Genomic DNA, 18,754 nt, shown 5'->3' with positions numbered 1-18,754 from the left:
GGCGGGTAGCTCAGCCACCCTGGGACGGGTGCTCGGACCCGGGACGTCTCACAGAGATCCGTCCTCAAAGGGTAGCAAGCAAAAAGAAATGATCCAGGAAAGTCATGGCAAATATAGTGACTTGCTGTCTGACAGAAATGGAATTTAATACCCTGACCAGAACACAAAGGGAGGGCTGTCTGTCGTCCAGGGGATCTCAACGTGAACAGCTTGCTGAATTAGTAAGTGTGTGTGTGAATGTGTGTGTGCGTGTGTGTGTGTGTGTGTGTGTGTGTGTGTGTGTGTGTTTATGCGCACTACGTAAAACACACATATTGTAGACAAATCTGCAGGCTGTTGCAAGACAAAACTGATGGTGGATTTTTCAAGAAGATGGAACTTCAAAGGATGTTGTGTGGACCAAATTACAGTGAACAACGTGGGAATTAAAGAACAATGTTCCATAACGGCGTTGCAGTTGTCGGCGATAAGAGAAATCACACTGGCCTTTCCCCATCTAAGTCTCCCCTTGCGTTTAGTTTCTGCTGATTAAATCGTGCAATGAATATTGAATACTAGAAAATGCATTTCCTGCTAAAAATGCATTGGAATGCATGAAGCTGAAATTAATTTCAGAAAGTTGATTAAAATACAGAAATGAAAAAAGTTTAAATCATTTGCTAACCTTTCTGAAACTTGCTGAAAATACAGAAATAAGAAAAGCTGATATTAACGTGAAAGAATTGCAAGAAATACAGAAATCAGAGAAGCTGATACAAATTTGAAAAAAATACAGAAATAATAAAAGCTGAGAATTAAAAAAATAATTTTTGTAGTATTTTAAGGTTTAGTACTAGTTGTAGTTGTAATTATGGTAGTAGCAGAAGAAGTAAGTCCTAATTGTACTATTATTTGAAAGAGCAGTTCGTATTTTTAACAAAACAGCTTCATTCTGTGCTTTATGGTTGGTACAGATAATCATTGAGGTTTTTAGTTCGAAATAATGGAATTGGGTGGGGGGGGTTTGGGAGACAGAATGTTTGTCATTCAAACCAAATGGACTTGGTAAAATAGATTTGTACGGCGCTCTTCTAGTCTTCTGTCCACTCAAAGCGCTTAAACACTACATGAGATCATTCACACACACATTGACATGCAGGTTAGCCGGGCCTGGGATCAGACCAACAACCCTCTGATTGGAGGATGGCCGCGCTCCCCACTTACCCACAGTCGCCCTAAGCTAAGAAAACTAAAAAGTTATTAATTCATGGGCCTCATCAAACATTACACTAAGAATTTCCTCCATGGGGGTTGAAATACTAGTAGTACTAGTAATATCAGTAGTAGTAGTAAAAGTCATTTAACTTTATTTAGCTAATATAGATCAGCTGGGAGTCACAGACAGAGCCCCCGAGTAACCGTGACAACGGAGCAGCTGCGGTCACTAACAAGCTCACAGGGGCAGAGACAGACAGCGATGTACTCGGAATCCACACCTCAAACAAACGCCCCCTGGAGTAAAACTAGCCGGGTGACTGTATTGGAGCCTATGGGGCTTGGGACAGACTTTGTCTCACTCTCAGGCTCCTCACGCAAAAAGTAAGTAACTGCGGGGTCCCATACTCCTATGACTCCGACCAGCACAAGCACGACATCGTTTTAATCCAAAAATGAAGCCTGAAAAGTGAATATTGTGCCCGTGAGGGCAAAAGTGCCACACGGCTCCCACTCTGCTCCACTCTAAGAAACGCAATACACATCAAGGTAAAACTCAGAAACGGACCCAAAAACTAATGAAACATGGTTATTATGAAAAAAGTAGAATAGATATCAACAAGCTGTTTTTTATAAGGGTTAGGGTTCATTGTTAAGACAAGATTGTCAACATTTTAAATTTAAATGGTGTCTCTAGATCATCAATGCATTCCAACATAAAGATTCAAAGATCAATACTTGGAATGCATTCCAACAAATATATCTTAATGTTAAATCATTTTTTGTTTTAAAAAGGCAAGTGTAACGTAACGTTTTGACCAGTTTGATCACTTTGGTCGGAAACAGCTGCAATAAAATGGTCCCTAAAATTGTCCCATGATTTGATTTTAAAGGCTCAGTTCACCTACATTTCGCATCGTTTCAGAGATAAAAATTGTGGGTCTGAGATTCACCCTTTAACTGAAGTGAACCGCTGGGTTTGTGTTGCTTTGCAACCAAGAAATGAAAGAGGGATTCAAACATGGACTCTGTTCCCCTGGTACCAGATTCAGTGTGTGAGCGATGAAGCCCATGAAGTGCTCCTTATTTAATCCATTTCTTACATACATACGTGATGAATTTATTGCAGATAACTAATTCTCACAATGCGTGAGTCTACTGGGTCAAACAGCAGGAAACAGACAGATTCCCGAGGAAAAAAGACAATAATTAAACAGATTTACTTCTTTATCTTTACACTTGCATGAAATTTTCCCCGCAATACCCGATGCTGATTGGCTGAGACCGTGCCGTGTGGTTCAGACCCTAGTATTTTTACTAGATTATACAAATGTCTTGATTTAGAATCTCTCTCTCTCAGGTGGAAAATAACTGAGCAATCAACGAGGAATGTCCTACTGCACTGAGAATAAACAGGTCAAGATGTTTATAGATAGTCATACTTTATGCAAAATTCATGAGAATGCTCACATTGTGACAATATTTCAGTACAGAGAAGAAAAAAAACACAAATGCAGTTACAATGACTGATATACTGGTAGAGTTAACTATTGCAGGGATTCGGTGGCAGTGCAAGGGTTAACACATTTAGAAAAGAAAAGAAATAAAGAATAAATAAAGTGAACATTTGTAGCTTGGCACAAGGAACGTGTATATCAAAGAATGAGAATTCACAGCGTGGCACTTCCTGTAACAAAGAGGAGACATCGGTTTCTCTCACACACACACACACACACACACACACACACACACACACACACACACACACACACACACACACACACACACACACACACACACTTTATAAACACAAAATACAGTTGCAACTTTTTTTGCAATGTCAAAGATAAAAAGTTATGAAATGATAACGAGCATCACATATTGGACATCATTATGGGCAACAAATAGACTAAATGACAACAACTGGCCGAGTCCTCATCGGACATACAAGGAAATGGTAAATAAATTAAAAGACTTCACTTGTTTTCCCCCATGTAAGTAAGGCCACTCATAAACCGAGCAGTAATGTAAATCTACACGTTCAGATATCATTTATTAGTTCTTTTGGAAGAAAACAGTCACCTGAAAGTTTGAGCATATGTTTCTATAAATACAACTCTCGCTGTCGTCTCCACCGTCACTTTGAATATGACTGAATGCGTGTCGTGGTTGAACAAACAGCTCGAGTCACAGCGACCTGGCAGGTGGACGGCGATTTGAAAAATAAATATGTATTAAAATTAATAAATAAAAACGGCTGCACCGTCTTGGTTACACTGGAGCTGCTAGTGGAGCTTACAAACGGGTTCCCACGCTGACGTCACATGACCACAGACAGTCCCATACTCAATGGCAAGGCACACATTTAACCGGATGATTTGAACTAAGAGGTGAGAGTTCGAGTCCCTTCTCTTGGGACACCACTTGTGATATTTCATCATCTGGGAGGAAGGAGATGCTCCCTAATAAATTCTTCTGGAATCCAAACTACAACCTTTTTGTCACACATTCATTCACAGTAAGGCATAAAAACCCACGGCCACAGTGTGTGTGTGTGTGTGTGTGTGTGTGAAGGAGTTATTGGACAAAAAATAACAACACTAGTGAGATGCTGAAACTGTTTGGCCCGGCCTAGAGGAGCGGGAGAGGGGGGGCATAAAGACAGTAAACGCTCACCGCCTTGGAGAGGCAGCTGGCTTAGAAGCGTGTCGGCGCCGCTAAGACACAAACAGGTCCGTACAAAAGAGTCCAGCTGTCCGTCTCTGATAAAAAGAAACTGTCACATGACATCCCATGTCTATTACCTGCCCCCACACCCCCTCCTCCCTCCCTCCAGCTCCCCTCATCTGCCCTCCTCGGCCGAGCGCGTCTCTGACTTGAGCCTCACAAACTCCTTGGCCACGTCGTCGCTGGAGCGCTGCGACAGGATGCGCATGGCCGTGAGGCCTGTGTCGTCCATGTGGATGCGCTGGCCCAGCGGGCACCAGCACGCGCACGTGCCCCTCCCCGCGACGTCCCTCAGCTGCACCACGGCCACGCCCACCACGCGGTCGGCCCGCCCGAAGCAGTAGTCCTTGACGCAGACCTGCAGCTCGTAGCACTCGAAGCCGTCCTGGTTACCAAGGGCGCTGTGGGGTGGGGGGGGGAGGGAGGAGGGGGGCGCAGGTGTTAAAAGTGTAAACTGAAAATGAACTTCTTTATGAAAAACTATCATCTAGAAACACGATTGGTTAAATTTGCAGTGCCACTGCTTGAAAACACCTCGTTAGTAAACCAGAAGCACTCACAACTGGAAGCTCTCGTTGTACTTGGGAGACCAGCTGTTGTTCTTCGACTTGGTCTGGAATTTCCGCTTCTTGTCGCTGAGGTGAGGCCCGATCATGGTGACCTCCACGAAGGGCCGGAACATGCCCGACGTTTGCCACTTCAAGTCGTTGGCTCCGATAACTAAACGAGCACACGCGATGCAATCAGAGAACACGGCAATAAATACATAAAAAGATGTGCTGAGTAAACTCCAGCAAACCTTTGACGGCGACTTTCCGTTCCCCTTTCCCAGGATGAGTGTGCAGCTCCATCTGGACGGACACCTCGCCGATCGGCTTGTCCACGGCCAGACCTGGTTCAAAGGCACCCCCCAACCCCCCAAGCATCAACAAGCTTCCAATGCCTCACACAGGTGATGTGAGAAACGGCTCTGAGTGACCGAACAGTGAAAAGGTGCAAAGAGAGCCCTCTGGTGGGAACCTACCCTTGCTGGGCTGTATTTTCTCACTAGGAGTTATCCTCATGCCCTTCCCACCGTGCACTGACACAGAGGCATCATGGGAGACAAAGAGAACAAAGAAAGGACCAGCAATCAGAACCACGGGGGCAAGACCAGAGAAAGCGGGAATGTTCAGCCTGTGTTTCTCATGCACACATACTGCCCTCCGGTGGTGGACCGAGGGGGGGGCACCCCCTCTTGGGCTCTTTTCGGTGTGTCAGGTGGTAGTGGTCTGACCTACCTTGTGCATGCTGGGTGGTCACAAAGGTCTGGATGAGTGTGTCCGTGCTCTGGGTGTAGAGCGACAGGGCGTGGCGTAGCGACGACAGCTCAGGGCTCTTCTCTAGGAACGCCTTCTTAAGCCCGTTGCCTCCCGCGTGGAAGTATTGCTGTGGACGAACCAGAGGGTGAGTCGGACGTACAAACGTCTGGAGGTGAGATACTGATAGCTTTAATAAAACAGCAACGACTATAAGCTTTGTAAAGTCATTGTGAAGTAATGTTGTACATGAGCAGAGAATAAAGTCCCTTTAACACTGGTGCTATGAGTTAACACTGTCAGCTGCAAGCAGTTGAAAGGCCACAGAAATGTTCCAAATATTGGATTTAGCTACTGTAAAAATGAATTTTGAGCAATGTTTCTTTTTTTGCCCTGGTCGAAATAGATTACACCATAGCTGCAGAAATGGCAGTGATCCATTTGAAACATAAGTTGCAAAAACTTAAGGTTGGCTTTTGTCCAAAGCCCTCATTTCATCCACCTTTGACCTCTTCTTTTCTCTGGCCTGTCAATCGGTCAACGTGTGGCCACAAGCCGCCCGCGTGACCGCTCGGCGTCCTCCATCGATGGATGAATAGTTGATGAGGCTAATGTGACCCGTCTACCCGGCATCCTGATGAAACCCAAGCCGGCGGTATAAACTGACCTTGATAGTGTCCAGTGCCACGTCCATGACGGCACACTGCCTGGGAGACAGGCTCTTAGCCTCCCCTGCCATGTGATCCTGCACACAGTCGCCACAACCATAGATGAGTGAATAAGCAGAACGCCGGGGGGGGCGGGCCAACACACAACAACGTTATGATACCTTGAGTTTGGAGAGCTGGCCCAGTTCCTTCGCAGCAGAGAGAATCTGTGCCCCCTGCAGGAGAATATGAAGGAAATTCAGTGTGCTGCTCCTCTTTCACTCCTTGAGCCCGATTAGCAACAGGAGCTTACAAAGGTGTCGCTGCCCTGAGGCAGGACGATGGTCTTCTCCAGGCTGCCCATCACGATCCTCCACAGCTCCTTGAGCACGCGCTTCAATACGGTCTTCTCGCACGCGGTGGCAAACAGTGTGAGCCTGCAGGGAACACACACACACACACACACACACACACACACACACAAGCATTTTAGGACACAGCAGAAGGAAAGGACTAAATGAATGAACATCGTCACCAAGAATCTGCATCCACTCACTTTCCATCCAGGAAATCCATGAGTGGCCGCAGCATGTTGTCAGAGTCGGCGTCCACCTGGTTCTTGTTGCTGTCGTTGAGCGGCCCTTTGATCTGGTACAGGAGCGACGCCATCTGTCGCATGCAGTCATTGATGCGGTTCTGGAAACTGAAAAGAGTAAAACGAAGTGATTGATCAGAACCAGCGGGCGCGCGGGTACCCAGCCGGAGATGTGCGCCTGTCGGGATCGGGCTACCTGTTCCCGAAGGTCCTGCTGAGCTCGTCCAGCACGTTGTTCAGCTTCACCTGCAGGTCGTTCAGCAAGACACTGGCCTCAGGGTCCATCTGCAGAGACACCGCAGCACACTTTGTTAGAATGGGATTGAACTCCTTTCGTGCATAGGAAGTCAAAAATATGGCAGACTTGAAAATGCAGGGAAAGTAAGCATGAAATCATTGATAATATTATATTTCAGCTCTTTAAAAAAACTAACTCAAAAGCTGCACTTCAACGTAAAAGCCAGAAGCTACAAGTGGCAACGAGAAGTCAAGGATTTAGAAAAAACAACTTCAATACCCATCAAACTGGGGGATACCGATGGGATGAGAGGCAGGTTGTGTCCTCGCCTCCTTTGGCACAGACATCCATCACAAACCCCGAATACAAATAATACACAAAACACACAAACCCACCTTTTTACCAGCAGGCTCCAACTTTTGCATTGAGTACAAAAGAAATAAAATCAAAAGTTTAATACTGGAGGACGATGAATTTTTTAAACTAATTGATGCTCCTGGTCAAAGAGAGAGATGGAGAATGATCCTTTGGTGGTGAAGATCATTCACAATGATCGCACCTCAGGAGAAGTACAACAAAAACGCACACAATCGAGCAGACCCACCTCTTCATCAGCGCTCTCCAACTTTTGAAGGGAGCAAAACAAAAATGAAACAATAAGAGTTTAATAGCGCAGAAGACGTAGGTTTTATGAAGGCTATGAGCACAGGGCGAGGGGACCAGTGGGAGGAAGTTGAATACCTCCAGTGTACCGGACTCCAGGTGTACTGGGACTGCATCTAAACCAGCACAGCCTGGGGGGGGCAGCTGGCCTGTGCCTCATTAAGCTAAAGATGCACTTGCCTTCTGATTTATGGTTCCCTCAGGAGGGGAGTGGGGAGAGTGGGGGGGGGGGGGGGGGTCAAGGAGGGTTCTGCTGTGCGGCACAAAGTGAAGGCCTCAGGGGAGGAAGGGCAGTTTGTTGTGTGCCGTCTTTGTTTGGCCCTGGGAGTATATGTGCCCGTGCCGGCATGTGGGTATTAACACTTATGAGTCTGTGCGCCTGAATTCGACTTCCTTCCCCCGAATGGACCTACAGGCCGGCCGACAGAAGACTACCATCTATCAATGGTTTCCCATCAGGCGATTGACTTTATTTCAGTGCCGAGGCAGCAGATGCTGCTGTGGGCGTGGCCTACCTTCTTCATGGGTTCATCCGTCTTTGCAGGGTGGGAATGTTTGGGGGATTTGATAAATAAAAAGAAAATATGTACCTTCTGTCGTATATTCAAGCCACTTTAAACTTTTGAAAACTCAAAAACAAACAAATACTGCAGTTCTTTCACAAAGGAAAGCAACAATACACCCACCTTCTCCTTGTCGGTCTATTGCAAGGGGAAAAAAACCGAAAAACAAACAAACAGAAGACAAATGAAAAAAGAGAAAACAGCAAAGATGTTCAGAATTGACCCTTTTCTTCGGGTTAAAAGTGACGGTTTTGATAAAGGAAAACGCAACAGGAAGAGGGTGAAACGATGGAGATGGAGAGGACCACAGATGACGTGCTAGAAACACAAGTAACCATGACGACCACAGCAGGGCCGAGTGTCACTGACAGGCTGCTGTGAGTGGGAACAGGGCACACAAGAGGGACTTGGGACTCCTGCAACAAACCTCAACCTCATTTCTCTCCACATCTTCCCCTACATCTTTCTCCTCCTCCTCTTCTTCACTCTCCTCAAACTAGGCGCAGCAGCGAAAAGACAACACAACATTGTTTATTCTCATTGCTGCAAAATACCACAACCATATTCAACAAAGTTTGCTCTTTCACTTCATCACCCCTCTGTTCAAGAATTAAATATTCCATGAGTGATGCAATATTCTATATGGGGAGAATGGACATTTGAGTAGATGCAGGCATGCTTCAAAGAGCATGCTTGCATTTACAGTGGACTTGCCTGCCATGCTAGCATTCTATTGTTGTGCTAGAAAAAGAGAGGAAAAAACATGAATGTGACTTTACACACCCCGAAAAAAAAAAACAGATTGAAGTTCATAAGCCCTTCTTGGGTAAAGCGGAGTGAATACATATTTGGTGAGTATTAGGTCGGAACCTTCCGTTATACACTCTGACCTCGCACCGGGGGATGCCCCCCATGCTCCCAGGCAGATGTGTCTCTTTAAAGAGGTTGTGTGGGCACAGATGTTCACAGATGGAACTGCAGGTGACTGAAGGGACACTCAAATGCAGCTTGAGTGTTACTCGAGTGTTTCAGCCGCAGCAAAGGTCAAGAAAACGGCCCTTCCTCACAGATGTGCAAACGTGTGGGTTATAAGCCATAGAGATGGGAGCATGGATTATCTGCGGTGCCTCAGCCAGCCTTAGCTCCAGATTAAACTACTTTCTGGACACAAGTGTCATCTGCAAGAAGACGAGGTCAGTTTGACCAGCTACCAACGCCGCAGTGATTCACTTCATCCACATTACTCAATTAAAGAGAGTCACAGTCCAACAAAGGAGAGGAAGAAAATAGAAATCCTGATAAATGTAGGATGGCTAGCAGCACCATGGACATTGTGGATGTACTAGTCTACTGTCATGTGGATTAAAATCTGCTACCACGCACAGTACCAACCGGAGCCTTCGCCTCGTCATCGTCAGCTACGCCCAGCTGTCCAGGCCACCGGAGAGAGAGAGAGAATCAACACACCATTCAACTGATAAAACATCTAAAAGATGTGTTTCTATGGACAGATATCTGGCCTGTTCAGACCATGGCGGAAACATACCTCCCCCATCTTTCCCTCCTCCTCCTCCTCCTCCTCCTCCTCTTGATTTTGCTTGAATTGTAGAGTGAATTCATTGGTTGAAATTTTAGCTACAGCATCCAACCACTAAAATTCAACCGCTACATACTGAACAACTAAATAATAAAGGCCACAGCTACAATGGATGGAATAAAGCGCTACATACTGAATAAGGGGATTCATCTAGAGGGGTTCTATTGAGAACCCTTTGCTATTCCAAGGTTTTAATCTACAACCCACCCAGGGATTCTTCGGAAAACTCTTCCACACTACCAGGAGTCTATGTCACATGGTCTCAAGCAGCACTACTGTACGTACCAGCGCTTCTTCTGTTGCAACCTGACACACCAGAGACACCGATACAAAGACACACAGATCCTGCTTCCATTAAAACGGCTTAGTGGACTAGTCCGTTCATCTTTGGTTTGCTTTTCTCTTGGAGCCATTAAGATTTCAAACATCTATCCATGATGCCATCGATGCAGGTCGTCTCACCTGTTGGGCGCCCATCGACTCAAACATCTTCTCCAGCTGGATTCGTAACTGCTGCACATTGTTCAACAGGACACACGGCTGCCACAGGACCCGAGAAGACAGACAAAGAATACACAGAGATATTACAGACAAGGTACCCCTCACTTCACAAGTAATGCAATAACTGCAGTGTAAAAATAATTACATTTTTTATTTACGTAATTATTCCGTTTTGAAGTTTGTTTGTGTAAAGGTGGAGCCGCTGGTGGGTCTGTTAAGTGTACAAACTAAGCTCAACATGGAAATTTGAGTCAAAGAGTCAGGGACTAATCTCAGTGAATCAGAGAATGATGATGAACTAGTTGACCACTTACAATCTTCTCCTTGTCGATATAGGTAGGAAAACTCTTGGTCAGAATGGCGCTGTACTGCAGGAGAACTTTGGTAATAGTCTGTAGGTGAAGAGGAAGAAATAAATTAAAACAGCCTTAACCTAATCCAAACCATATTTATTAATCATGAAACCTTTTCCAGATGAGTCTATTACAAACGTCCCTAAATGTCCTGTAGTGTATTCTCCAACATGCAGGAAAGCAAATCCCTCTGTCCCCCAGGAGGGGAGTGTTTTATTTATATTTAATGAGGAAGTATCTAATTCCATTTAGAAAAAAGAGGAAATATACCTCCAGAGGCCAGACAATGGGGTTTTGTAATTCACCTCATTTCTTCTAATATTATCATTATACTAGTCATTATCAATCATGTAATCTGGTGGACCGTGTGGTGTAGCTCCGGCCCAACTGGTCCATGAGGTTCTCAGAGTCATGTGCTGTTTGCAGCCTCAGGGGCGTACCTTGGAGAAGCGGCGACTGTACTGAGCCATGACATTAGGGTCGGGGCATTCCAGCTTCTTGATGATCTCAAAGCTCTGGTTGAGCTGCGTGAAGATGTCCACCACAGAGCAGGAGAACAGAGCGTGCTCAGACGTCTGCTGGAACTGAGACAAGAGGGACAACACACCTCATGAGACTTTCACAGCGTTGTACCCACTACCCAACACACAGGTTGTACCCTCCAGAACCCCCTGTGAGAGGATCTACAGAAACCAACGTTGCTGAAATGGTTCCACCCACAACTGTCTACGCAGGTTGTAACCAGAAGCTTTGCAGCTTCTAAGGACACTATCAAGGGCCCCCAGTGAGGGGTTCTACTGAGAACTCATGTATACTCCAAGGATTCATCTAGAACCCACAATTTCATTTGTGAGGCACTTCATTGAATCCATACAAGAGGTTTTTGAATTTCCAAGGGTTTCATCAGGATCAAGAACATGGTTACATCTAGAATTCAGTCAGGGGGTTCTACCGAGAACCTTTTTGTAATCCGCCAGGAGACAACATGTTTATTTTCTTACTCCATCCTTTTTGTCTCTTTCGAGGGCTCCATGCATAAACTCCATGGATACGTCTTCATTCTCGTCCAACCACTGTAGCACAAACTGCAAGAACCATCTGCGAGGGGAAAAAATTAGTATTGGTATATAGTATTAGTGTAATTAAGTATTGTTTTTAAATTTGTTTATACTGTAATGTTAGGATATCCTTAATGATTTGTTACAACAAACACGTTTGGGGGAAATTCATGTAATGTAATATTTCCCTTCGCCTACGAGCGAATGTCAACAGCACTTACGAGGGGTAGTCTGGAACGACGCCCTTGAAGTTGGGCAGCTCCTTGACATATTCATTGCTGAGCCACTTGACTTTGAAATGCAGGTTCATGTAGTCGGTGCTCTTGCACAGCCTCAGCTTCTCGTGCTCTGCACACACAAAATACGCAGCAGGCTGTGAGGAGGTTGAGCCAGCCCCCCTGTTGCATCATGGGCAGCAACCGAGGGGGTTTGGACCATGACTGGACGGGCTTTAATGCTCGTGCAAGGCTAAATTGCAAGAGTGCAACTTTAATCTTCACTTAAAGGTTCACATTGAATTGACAATCAACAATAGGACTAATGCATTTGCTAATGGACACAAAACAAAGCTAATCCCCTTTCCCATCACGGAGCGTGTACTAGGGAAGCAGGAAACACTACAGGTCCAACTCTAGCTTCAAACTTGCTGCTGCTTTAAGGATGCGGTGCGTACATGCAATATGGGTCAAAATAATCCTATCTAATAAATGTGGGCATGTAGAAGCAGCAGAAGAGAAACCCCAGAAAGGTGACGATCCCCCACGTCGACGTGTCCTTGGGTAAGTATATTGTAAGCACTAATAAGGCAGCTAGTTTTGATTTAGTCCCAGCTTTAGGGTCTTGATGCTCATTAGTTCAAGTCACATTTTAGTTAATTATATCCTTCATAGTTTTAGTCGATGAAAAGTCAACTTGTTTCCTCTTCATTTTTCAAGCATTTATGTTGTAATTCTTTTCGAGTGTTGTCAAATATAATTTTTAATTAAATCCTTTGGAACATTACAGTAAAGATGGTAGAAGATGGATGGAGTGTTTGAGGGAGCACCGACTTTTGGTAAAGTGTATTTTAGTCTTTTCTTCGTCAACAATATTTCATGTTCTATATCGTCAATGTTTAATGAAGTCTGTGCCATCTCATCTCCTCTTGCACATGAAACCAAACACGGCTGGTTGGCAAACACATTTTGTCGTAGTTTCAGTGAGTGAGTCTGCGGTGGCGTTGCCAAAATGGCTGATGTATGTGGCCCAACGGGTGCAATTTACCTTCCATTGCGTACTTCATGTCCTGAGCGAACAATGTCCACATGACCTCCGCTGACACCTTCCCTACATTCAGCTCTTGGGGGAACCTGACAATAAAAGAATGTTTGAGTGTTGTGAGAATTTGGGACTGAGCCTTAAAATAAATTCAGCTATCAATGCAGCAGGAATATGAAGCAGGTTTTTCACAGTATTCCGTGGCATTTAAAGTGCATCTTCATCCCTTACTGGTTGAGCACAGGTGTGTAGGAGTTCCTGTCCTCTTCGATGATGGAGACTATGAGCATGATGAGTTTGGGCCAGAATTCCAAGTTCTTGGTGCTCGGACCCTGCTCCTCCAACGGGAGCTCCTCCTTGTTCTGGGTGAGACAAGAACACGGGTCACTTCCCCTTTACCGAGGCAGCGTGATGTGGGGAGGGGGGGGGGGGGGCTGCACCACGAGCCGGCGACTTACCGCGTCGGCGGGCTGATACTGTCTGCTGTACAGCTCGTGGCAGTTGTTGAAGATGTAGTCGTACGTAGAGTTGAGGCAGGCCTTGACACAGTCCCTCACCACTTGGCTGGCTCTCGGTGGAGACTGCAGCTCTTGGACCTGCTCGCCACATGGGGGATAGTAGGGAGGGTCATTATTTACACTCGTTGTATTACACTGACCACCACTGTGCATCTACAGGAGGCAAAGTGTCCCATTTAGAAATCCTCTGATAATCATTTGCAAAAAAAGAAAAATAAGATATCACTGTTAGCTACCTTCATCCTGAAGAAAGTGATGCTGGTCAGGAGGTCCACAGTGGATTTCAAATCCTGCAGCCGATCCTTGTTACTGGCGGGAAAGTGGTTCTACAGAGAAGAAATATCCAGGAGAAATTCAGGAGATATATATATATAGATATATTTTTTTTTTCCAACATTGAGATATACTTATTGTAAGCGTAATAGGACTTAGGTGACCAACATTGTATACAATCCATCGAATACAATCCTAATGTTACCCTGTAGGTCGACAGGTCGATGCGCAGGGAGTTGTGCAGCTGATCTAAAAGCTTGACAAAGCGTTCTTTCTGTGTGGGTAAAACGAAAAAAAAGGAAATAGTGAGAACAGGAAGTGGAAGCAAAAAGATTTGTACAGAAAAAGAATGAGAGGACAAAGTGACACATTGTGTGTGTGTGTGTGTGTGTGTGTGTGTGTGTGTGTGTGTGTGTGTGTGTGTGTGTGTATGTTAATATAATACAAACCCCAAAATTAGAAGCAGAGAAGCGGTCGGAGGCGGACACATTGGTGGAGGCGGTGGTGTGGGCGTAGAAAGCATTGATGTTGGCCAGCAGCGTGCTCATCACGGCGGGAACCCCGGGACACATGTACTTGGACGACAGACAGGCAAAGTGCCTGGAGGGACAAGGAGGGGGCGGAGCTTGTTGCAGACGCTCACACTTCACAAAAACATCTCGCCGTCACACAGAAGAGTTTTCAAAGTTGTTGTCTACACAGCAAATGGAGACAGACTGTGACTCACGTCATCGCCTGGTAGATGGACTCGATCCCGTAGCGCATGGCAAACTCGTCCACGATGTCCTGGGCCACGTCGTCGTAGTACACCTTCCAGGCGTCGTCCCCGCGGGCCTCGGGGATCTTCACCGCGCCTTGGCCCAGCATGTCGGTCGAGTGGTGGAACAGGTTCTGCCGCGGTCACAGACACTCTGTCATTTGGGTGGCTTCAGTGCAAAATACGACATCAAATCTAAATTCATCACGGAAAGTGATGCCATTTTCTTTTCAGGGTAGAAGTGGGATTATGTCTGGTTACAAGCGTATTTTTGAGGTTTGTAAATTGCAGACACAGAGCCTGAGACTGATGACATGAAGTTACTTCACATCCTTAATATCCCATCCTGTATTTAGATCATTAGCACAACCCCCCACAAATACCTCGTGCAGGCAGGTGTACTGCACGTGATACGGAGCCACCTTCTCCTCTCCCTTGATCTCCACGTTGATTTGGAGGCGAATGGCCCCCGACACGGCCGACTTGTCCGTCCTCTTCTCTGTAATCAAACACAAAGACGCGTCACGCCGATACGCCGCTTCCCAACTCCTGATCCCCATTGGTGACACGGGAGGGGGGCGCGGGAGCCGGCGCTGTTAATGTGGCGCTAATTACAGGCTGTTACTGTGGCCACGCAGAGCCTGCGACTCTAATACAAGTGCTCCGGCTCATAGTGGGGGAGGCGATGGCAGGGGGGCTGCGTGGATGGGCTCCCGTGTGGCGCCCCTGCTATTTGGCCCTGACAGGCACATCATTAACTGCAATTTGTACGTGTCGCCGGGGGGAAGAGAGTCGATTGGAGTGCAGCTTCTTGATAATCACACATCGGGAGGAGGAAGAGGGGCGCGAGAAGATAGGGATGGCATCCTCGCACGCATTACTCTACTGATCATTCATTCTGCTGGAATGTTTTGTTGACGGGATTATCAGAGTGATATTCAAATTAAGCACTGCATGTCCCCCAGCTGACAAGAAACAGCGACAGATCTATTCCGGCCGTCCCAGGGGCAGATCTATCAGGGCCATTTCCAGCACTTTCAATCAAGTGGAAATAAGACTGAACGCCTCGCTCTCACACAGCGGGAGGGGGGAGTGCTTCTAAACGGACAGCGGTCACAATGTGAGCAGTCGTGGTGGTTCAATCGATGCTGACGAATACGACCTGTCTGTGCTCCGATTAAATAGCACATGGGACCCATTAAATCAGCCTGTGTGTATTACCATCTTGACTATATTCATGGCTTCGTCTTCAAGTCTGGGGGGAGTACCACTTTTCATTTTCCTTTAGCTGGTTTAGAGGGGCTGCACGTATTGTTGTGTTGGGCCTCGGGTGCTCTCTACTCTATTTAGCTGATGAGGTTAAAACAAACGCTTCTTCACAACAGACATGATAAATGAAGAAGTAGCAGGTACGATATTCAGTACCTGTGTGCTGTTCATACCACCCAGTTCCATCAAGTACAACAGTAAATGTGTCAGTGGAGGTCCATCATGAGGCAGCGTACTGACCCAGATTGTACCACACGTCCATTTCTCCGCTCAGCGTTCGCACTTCGATTATACTCTGGCCCAGGAAATCATCGGACTCCCTCTTCAGGCGCTGCTTCACCCTCGACTTGATGTCATCATCCTCGTCCCACACGCGCACTTTAATTCGATCTGAGGAATTGTGGCACTCGCTAGCGAAGAAAATAAACATATAAACTAAAGAATGGGTCACAATTTCACACAATAGAGTTGTTCTTGTGTTCATGAAGAACAAACATCAACTTGTTTTACAGTTCAAACGGGGAAACATTAATATTGATAAACAACAAGGGAGTTTTAGTGACTTACAAGTGGAACTTCTCCTCCCAGACCGGATTAAGGTTGCCGTAGATGGTCTTGGTTCTCTTCTTGGTCTTGCCCACCTGAACAGTGACGTATGGATCACTGGATCCCGTCTTGTCCTTTGCCTGAAGTCCTTGGGCGCAAACAACTGGGGCCACAACAGAGGAACAAAGGCATGAGGAACAACCATTGTTATGAACAAGAAATCCCTGCTAAGGGTTGCACTTTCAAATGTTAAACTTCACCTGTGATGGTGATCTTGGCTGACCACTTTGAAGTCCCGTCCAGCACGCTCTGCTTGATGGTCTTCATGTGCTGTGCGTGGGTGGCTTTGCTGACGCTGAACACCTCCCTGATGAGTTCAAAGATTTCCGGCTTGTTCCTTTCTCGGATCTTCATCCTGTCCTTCATGGCCATGATGATATTCTGAGTTCGGTCTTCAGCTCCATGCTTGGAACTCTTCTCTGCAGCACCTGTGAGTTTCCCAAAATGCCAAGTACAGATTTAAATTGAGGCACTACTTGCGTTGTGTCATTGCTCTGCGGGCAGTACTCACGCTGCAGGCAGTCGGCGTTCAGCAGCTCCTGGCACTTCTCGTGGCACTTGACCCCACACTCAGAACAACGCATGCCTTGGCGGGCGATGCCCCACAGCAGCCCCTCGCACTCGTAGCAGTACGTGGGCGTCGTCGCGGTCCACACCTCGAAGCTATGTGGCGTGGTGCAGGAAATGGGGTAGATGAGAGCCTGAAGGGTCTTCTTGTACACGTGGTTCTTCTGCAGAAAGGGGGGGGGGCAGCTTCTTTTAGGCCATTTTTTTATTAAACGCAACCAGGTAGTAGAGAACCCTTGATCGACAGATTTAAGACAACATAGGAATGAAAATATAATTTAGTGGTCAAAGTGAAAGTGTAATGTGTGATACTCACCAGCTCCCCATCCTTGACAGAGGACCGTGCGGCCATGGCAGATGCAATCCCCGCCTTCCTGGCTTGTACAAGAGACTGAACGAGGCGTGACACAGGACATTTCAGGCAAGTTAGCATTTTTCAAAACGCATACACAACCCACAACCAAGCAGAGCTCAAAATATGACTATGAAAACTAATACGGTCAGTATGGTTAAAAGGGGAGGCTAGGGTAGTCAGGGTGGTGAGTAGGGTTATTATTTAGTTTCAATGATGAACCTCCTACCGGATGATCAGAAAACCCATGTGAGTATTTTTAGTTTCAGGAGACTTAGTGAAGACCATGACGTCACAACGTTTCATGGTAGTGTTAATGTCAACCAGGAGGTGAGGGAATGATTTCACATTGCAATGATAATATCAAGTAGGAAGAAAAAGCTACCCTTGACCGTGAAGATGCATGCAAATGCTTAAAAAGAGGTTTGCGATCAAAGAACTACGGCAACTACCGTTTTATTTGTCCTACTTGATATTTTGACTTTCAGGAGAAAAGGGAGTGCCAACTAGGTTCTATTAACTTACCATAGCCTGACCAAGGAGAGTGAACGCATTCAAGATAGTTGTGGGAAATAGTTTTGGGTTTAAGAGAGGAGGGAGAGAGGAATTAGCAGGCTGATTTCATAATTGTCTGCAAACTGAGAACTGCAACGTCTGTGGTGGTCTCACAAATAGAAAGACTCAACGAAGAACAACAAACATGGTGACATGGCATGAACAAATGACAAGTTAATACTGACCACATCGCTGACCAAGGGGATGGGCTTCTTCTTACGCAGGTCTGGCATGCTGTCAATCCCATACAGCCCAGACCCCCCACTGTGCCCCAACAACGAAACAATCAAAGTGAATCAAAGATTCTCACATACTATAACTCAGTAGGACATTTCCACTGTGCACACAAGGCAATGGCATCAAAGAGCTAATTTAGTGCTACCTATTATGAATGGGATTGTGTTCAGCAAATCAAATGTAGAATATACGACTTACCCTGGTTTGACCCAAGCTTGTCTGGCATTGGGTTCCTCATCTTGGACCTACATCATTTCAAAGACGCAGAATTTAGGCTGATGTAGTATAAGGACTTTCACATTATATTGCACAGTGAAACAGTAGAGCATGAGAAGAGGGAAGTTGAAATAATGGAAATTTGTATAACCCCATTTGTGGTTGAGTTTGACCTTCTTGGTGTTGAACATGCAAAGCCAAACAAAAACAAAAAAAGGAAAAGTGATGACGCCTATTGAAAATTGGATAAACATCAAGTAGGCACAACGCCACAGGAATACTTCCATTTCACTGCTCAAGTTTGATTTTTTTTTTTAACCCCAGATCATTTGGATCATTTGTTGGGGTATGTGAGATCCCGTCAGTGTTAACTCAAAGAGTTTCTGAAATAATTTGGAAATACTTGTACGAAGAACAGAACTGGGGATTTGCTTGCCAAAGCTTCAACCTAAATGAAACAATAAAAAACAAAGTTGTAAATCAGCTCCATGATAACCTCTGAGTGCACACAAGCACTCTCTTTGACAAAAACAAGCAATAGAAACAATAAATGAATACAACTATCCCAAATTGACCTACATCAACAGGAAAACAACTGCAGCTTAAATAGCTAATGTTATGAGTAACCTGATCATCTTCTCTCCAACATTCTGCAAAGAAAAAAAATCACAGTAGGATTAGAAAGTATGAGTGTATATAACCAATAAATGTAT

General features: G+C 45.7%; 1 protein-coding gene across 7 annotated transcripts in view; it reads right to left on the bottom strand.

Moving 5' to 3' along the window:
- Positions 1-2,489: 2,489 nt before the first annotated feature.
- Positions 2,490-18,754, bottom strand: part of LOC119226751 (protein unc-13 homolog B-like) — a 51,603-nt gene continuing 35,338 nt past the window's right edge. Inside the window, exons 2-36 of one of the 7 annotated variants that reach the window (XM_062558793.1) lie at positions 18,669-18,691; positions 18,024-18,070; positions 17,774-17,852; positions 16,998-17,072; positions 16,626-16,845; positions 16,315-16,542; positions 16,076-16,217; positions 15,749-15,918; positions 14,623-14,738; positions 14,210-14,373; positions 13,932-14,082; positions 13,688-13,756; positions 13,446-13,535; positions 13,150-13,287; positions 12,923-13,053; positions 12,698-12,783; positions 11,656-11,782; positions 11,378-11,474; positions 10,817-10,960; positions 10,338-10,415; positions 9,985-10,062; positions 8,049-8,063; positions 7,878-7,898; positions 7,304-7,324; positions 7,095-7,115; positions 6,658-6,746; positions 6,423-6,569; positions 6,180-6,303; positions 6,049-6,102; positions 5,887-5,964; positions 5,202-5,349; positions 4,946-5,002; positions 4,721-4,813; positions 4,482-4,641; positions 2,490-4,322 (exon numbers count right to left, since the gene is read on the bottom strand). In XM_062558793.1, the coding sequence (XP_062414777.1) occupies positions 4,037-4,322; positions 4,482-4,641; positions 4,721-4,813; positions 4,946-5,002; positions 5,202-5,349; positions 5,887-5,964; positions 6,049-6,102; positions 6,180-6,303; positions 6,423-6,569; positions 6,658-6,746; positions 7,095-7,115; positions 7,304-7,324; positions 7,878-7,898; positions 8,049-8,063; positions 9,985-10,062; positions 10,338-10,415; positions 10,817-10,960; positions 11,378-11,474; positions 11,656-11,782; positions 12,698-12,783; positions 12,923-13,053; positions 13,150-13,287; positions 13,446-13,535; positions 13,688-13,756; positions 13,932-14,082; positions 14,210-14,373; positions 14,623-14,738; positions 15,749-15,918; positions 16,076-16,217; positions 16,315-16,542; positions 16,626-16,845; positions 16,998-17,072; positions 17,774-17,852; positions 18,024-18,070; positions 18,669-18,691 (3,767 nt within the window). In that variant the 3' untranslated portion in view covers positions 2,490-4,036. The remainder of the gene's footprint in view (positions 4,323-4,481; positions 4,642-4,720; positions 4,814-4,945; positions 5,003-5,201; positions 5,350-5,886; positions 5,965-6,048; positions 6,103-6,179; positions 6,304-6,422; positions 6,570-6,657; positions 6,747-7,094; positions 7,116-7,303; positions 7,325-7,877; positions 7,899-8,048; positions 8,064-9,984; positions 10,063-10,337; positions 10,416-10,816; positions 10,961-11,377; positions 11,475-11,655; positions 11,783-12,697; positions 12,784-12,922; positions 13,054-13,149; positions 13,288-13,445; positions 13,536-13,687; positions 13,757-13,931; positions 14,083-14,209; positions 14,374-14,622; positions 14,739-15,748; positions 15,919-16,075; positions 16,218-16,314; positions 16,543-16,625; positions 16,846-16,997; positions 17,073-17,773; positions 17,853-18,023; positions 18,071-18,668; positions 18,692-18,754) is intronic. The other 6 variants (XM_062558794.1, XM_062558798.1, XM_062558795.1 and 3 more) reach the window with 6 other exon arrangements.

The sequence above is a fragment of the Pungitius pungitius genome, chromosome 18, assembly GCF_949316345.1.
Source record: "Pungitius pungitius chromosome 18, fPunPun2.1, whole genome shotgun sequence".
Lineage (NCBI taxonomy): Eukaryota > Metazoa > Chordata > Actinopteri > Perciformes > Gasterosteidae > Pungitius > Pungitius pungitius.
The sequence above is the reverse complement of the archived record's forward strand: the minus strand, read 5'-3'. Positions and strand labels throughout refer to the sequence as shown.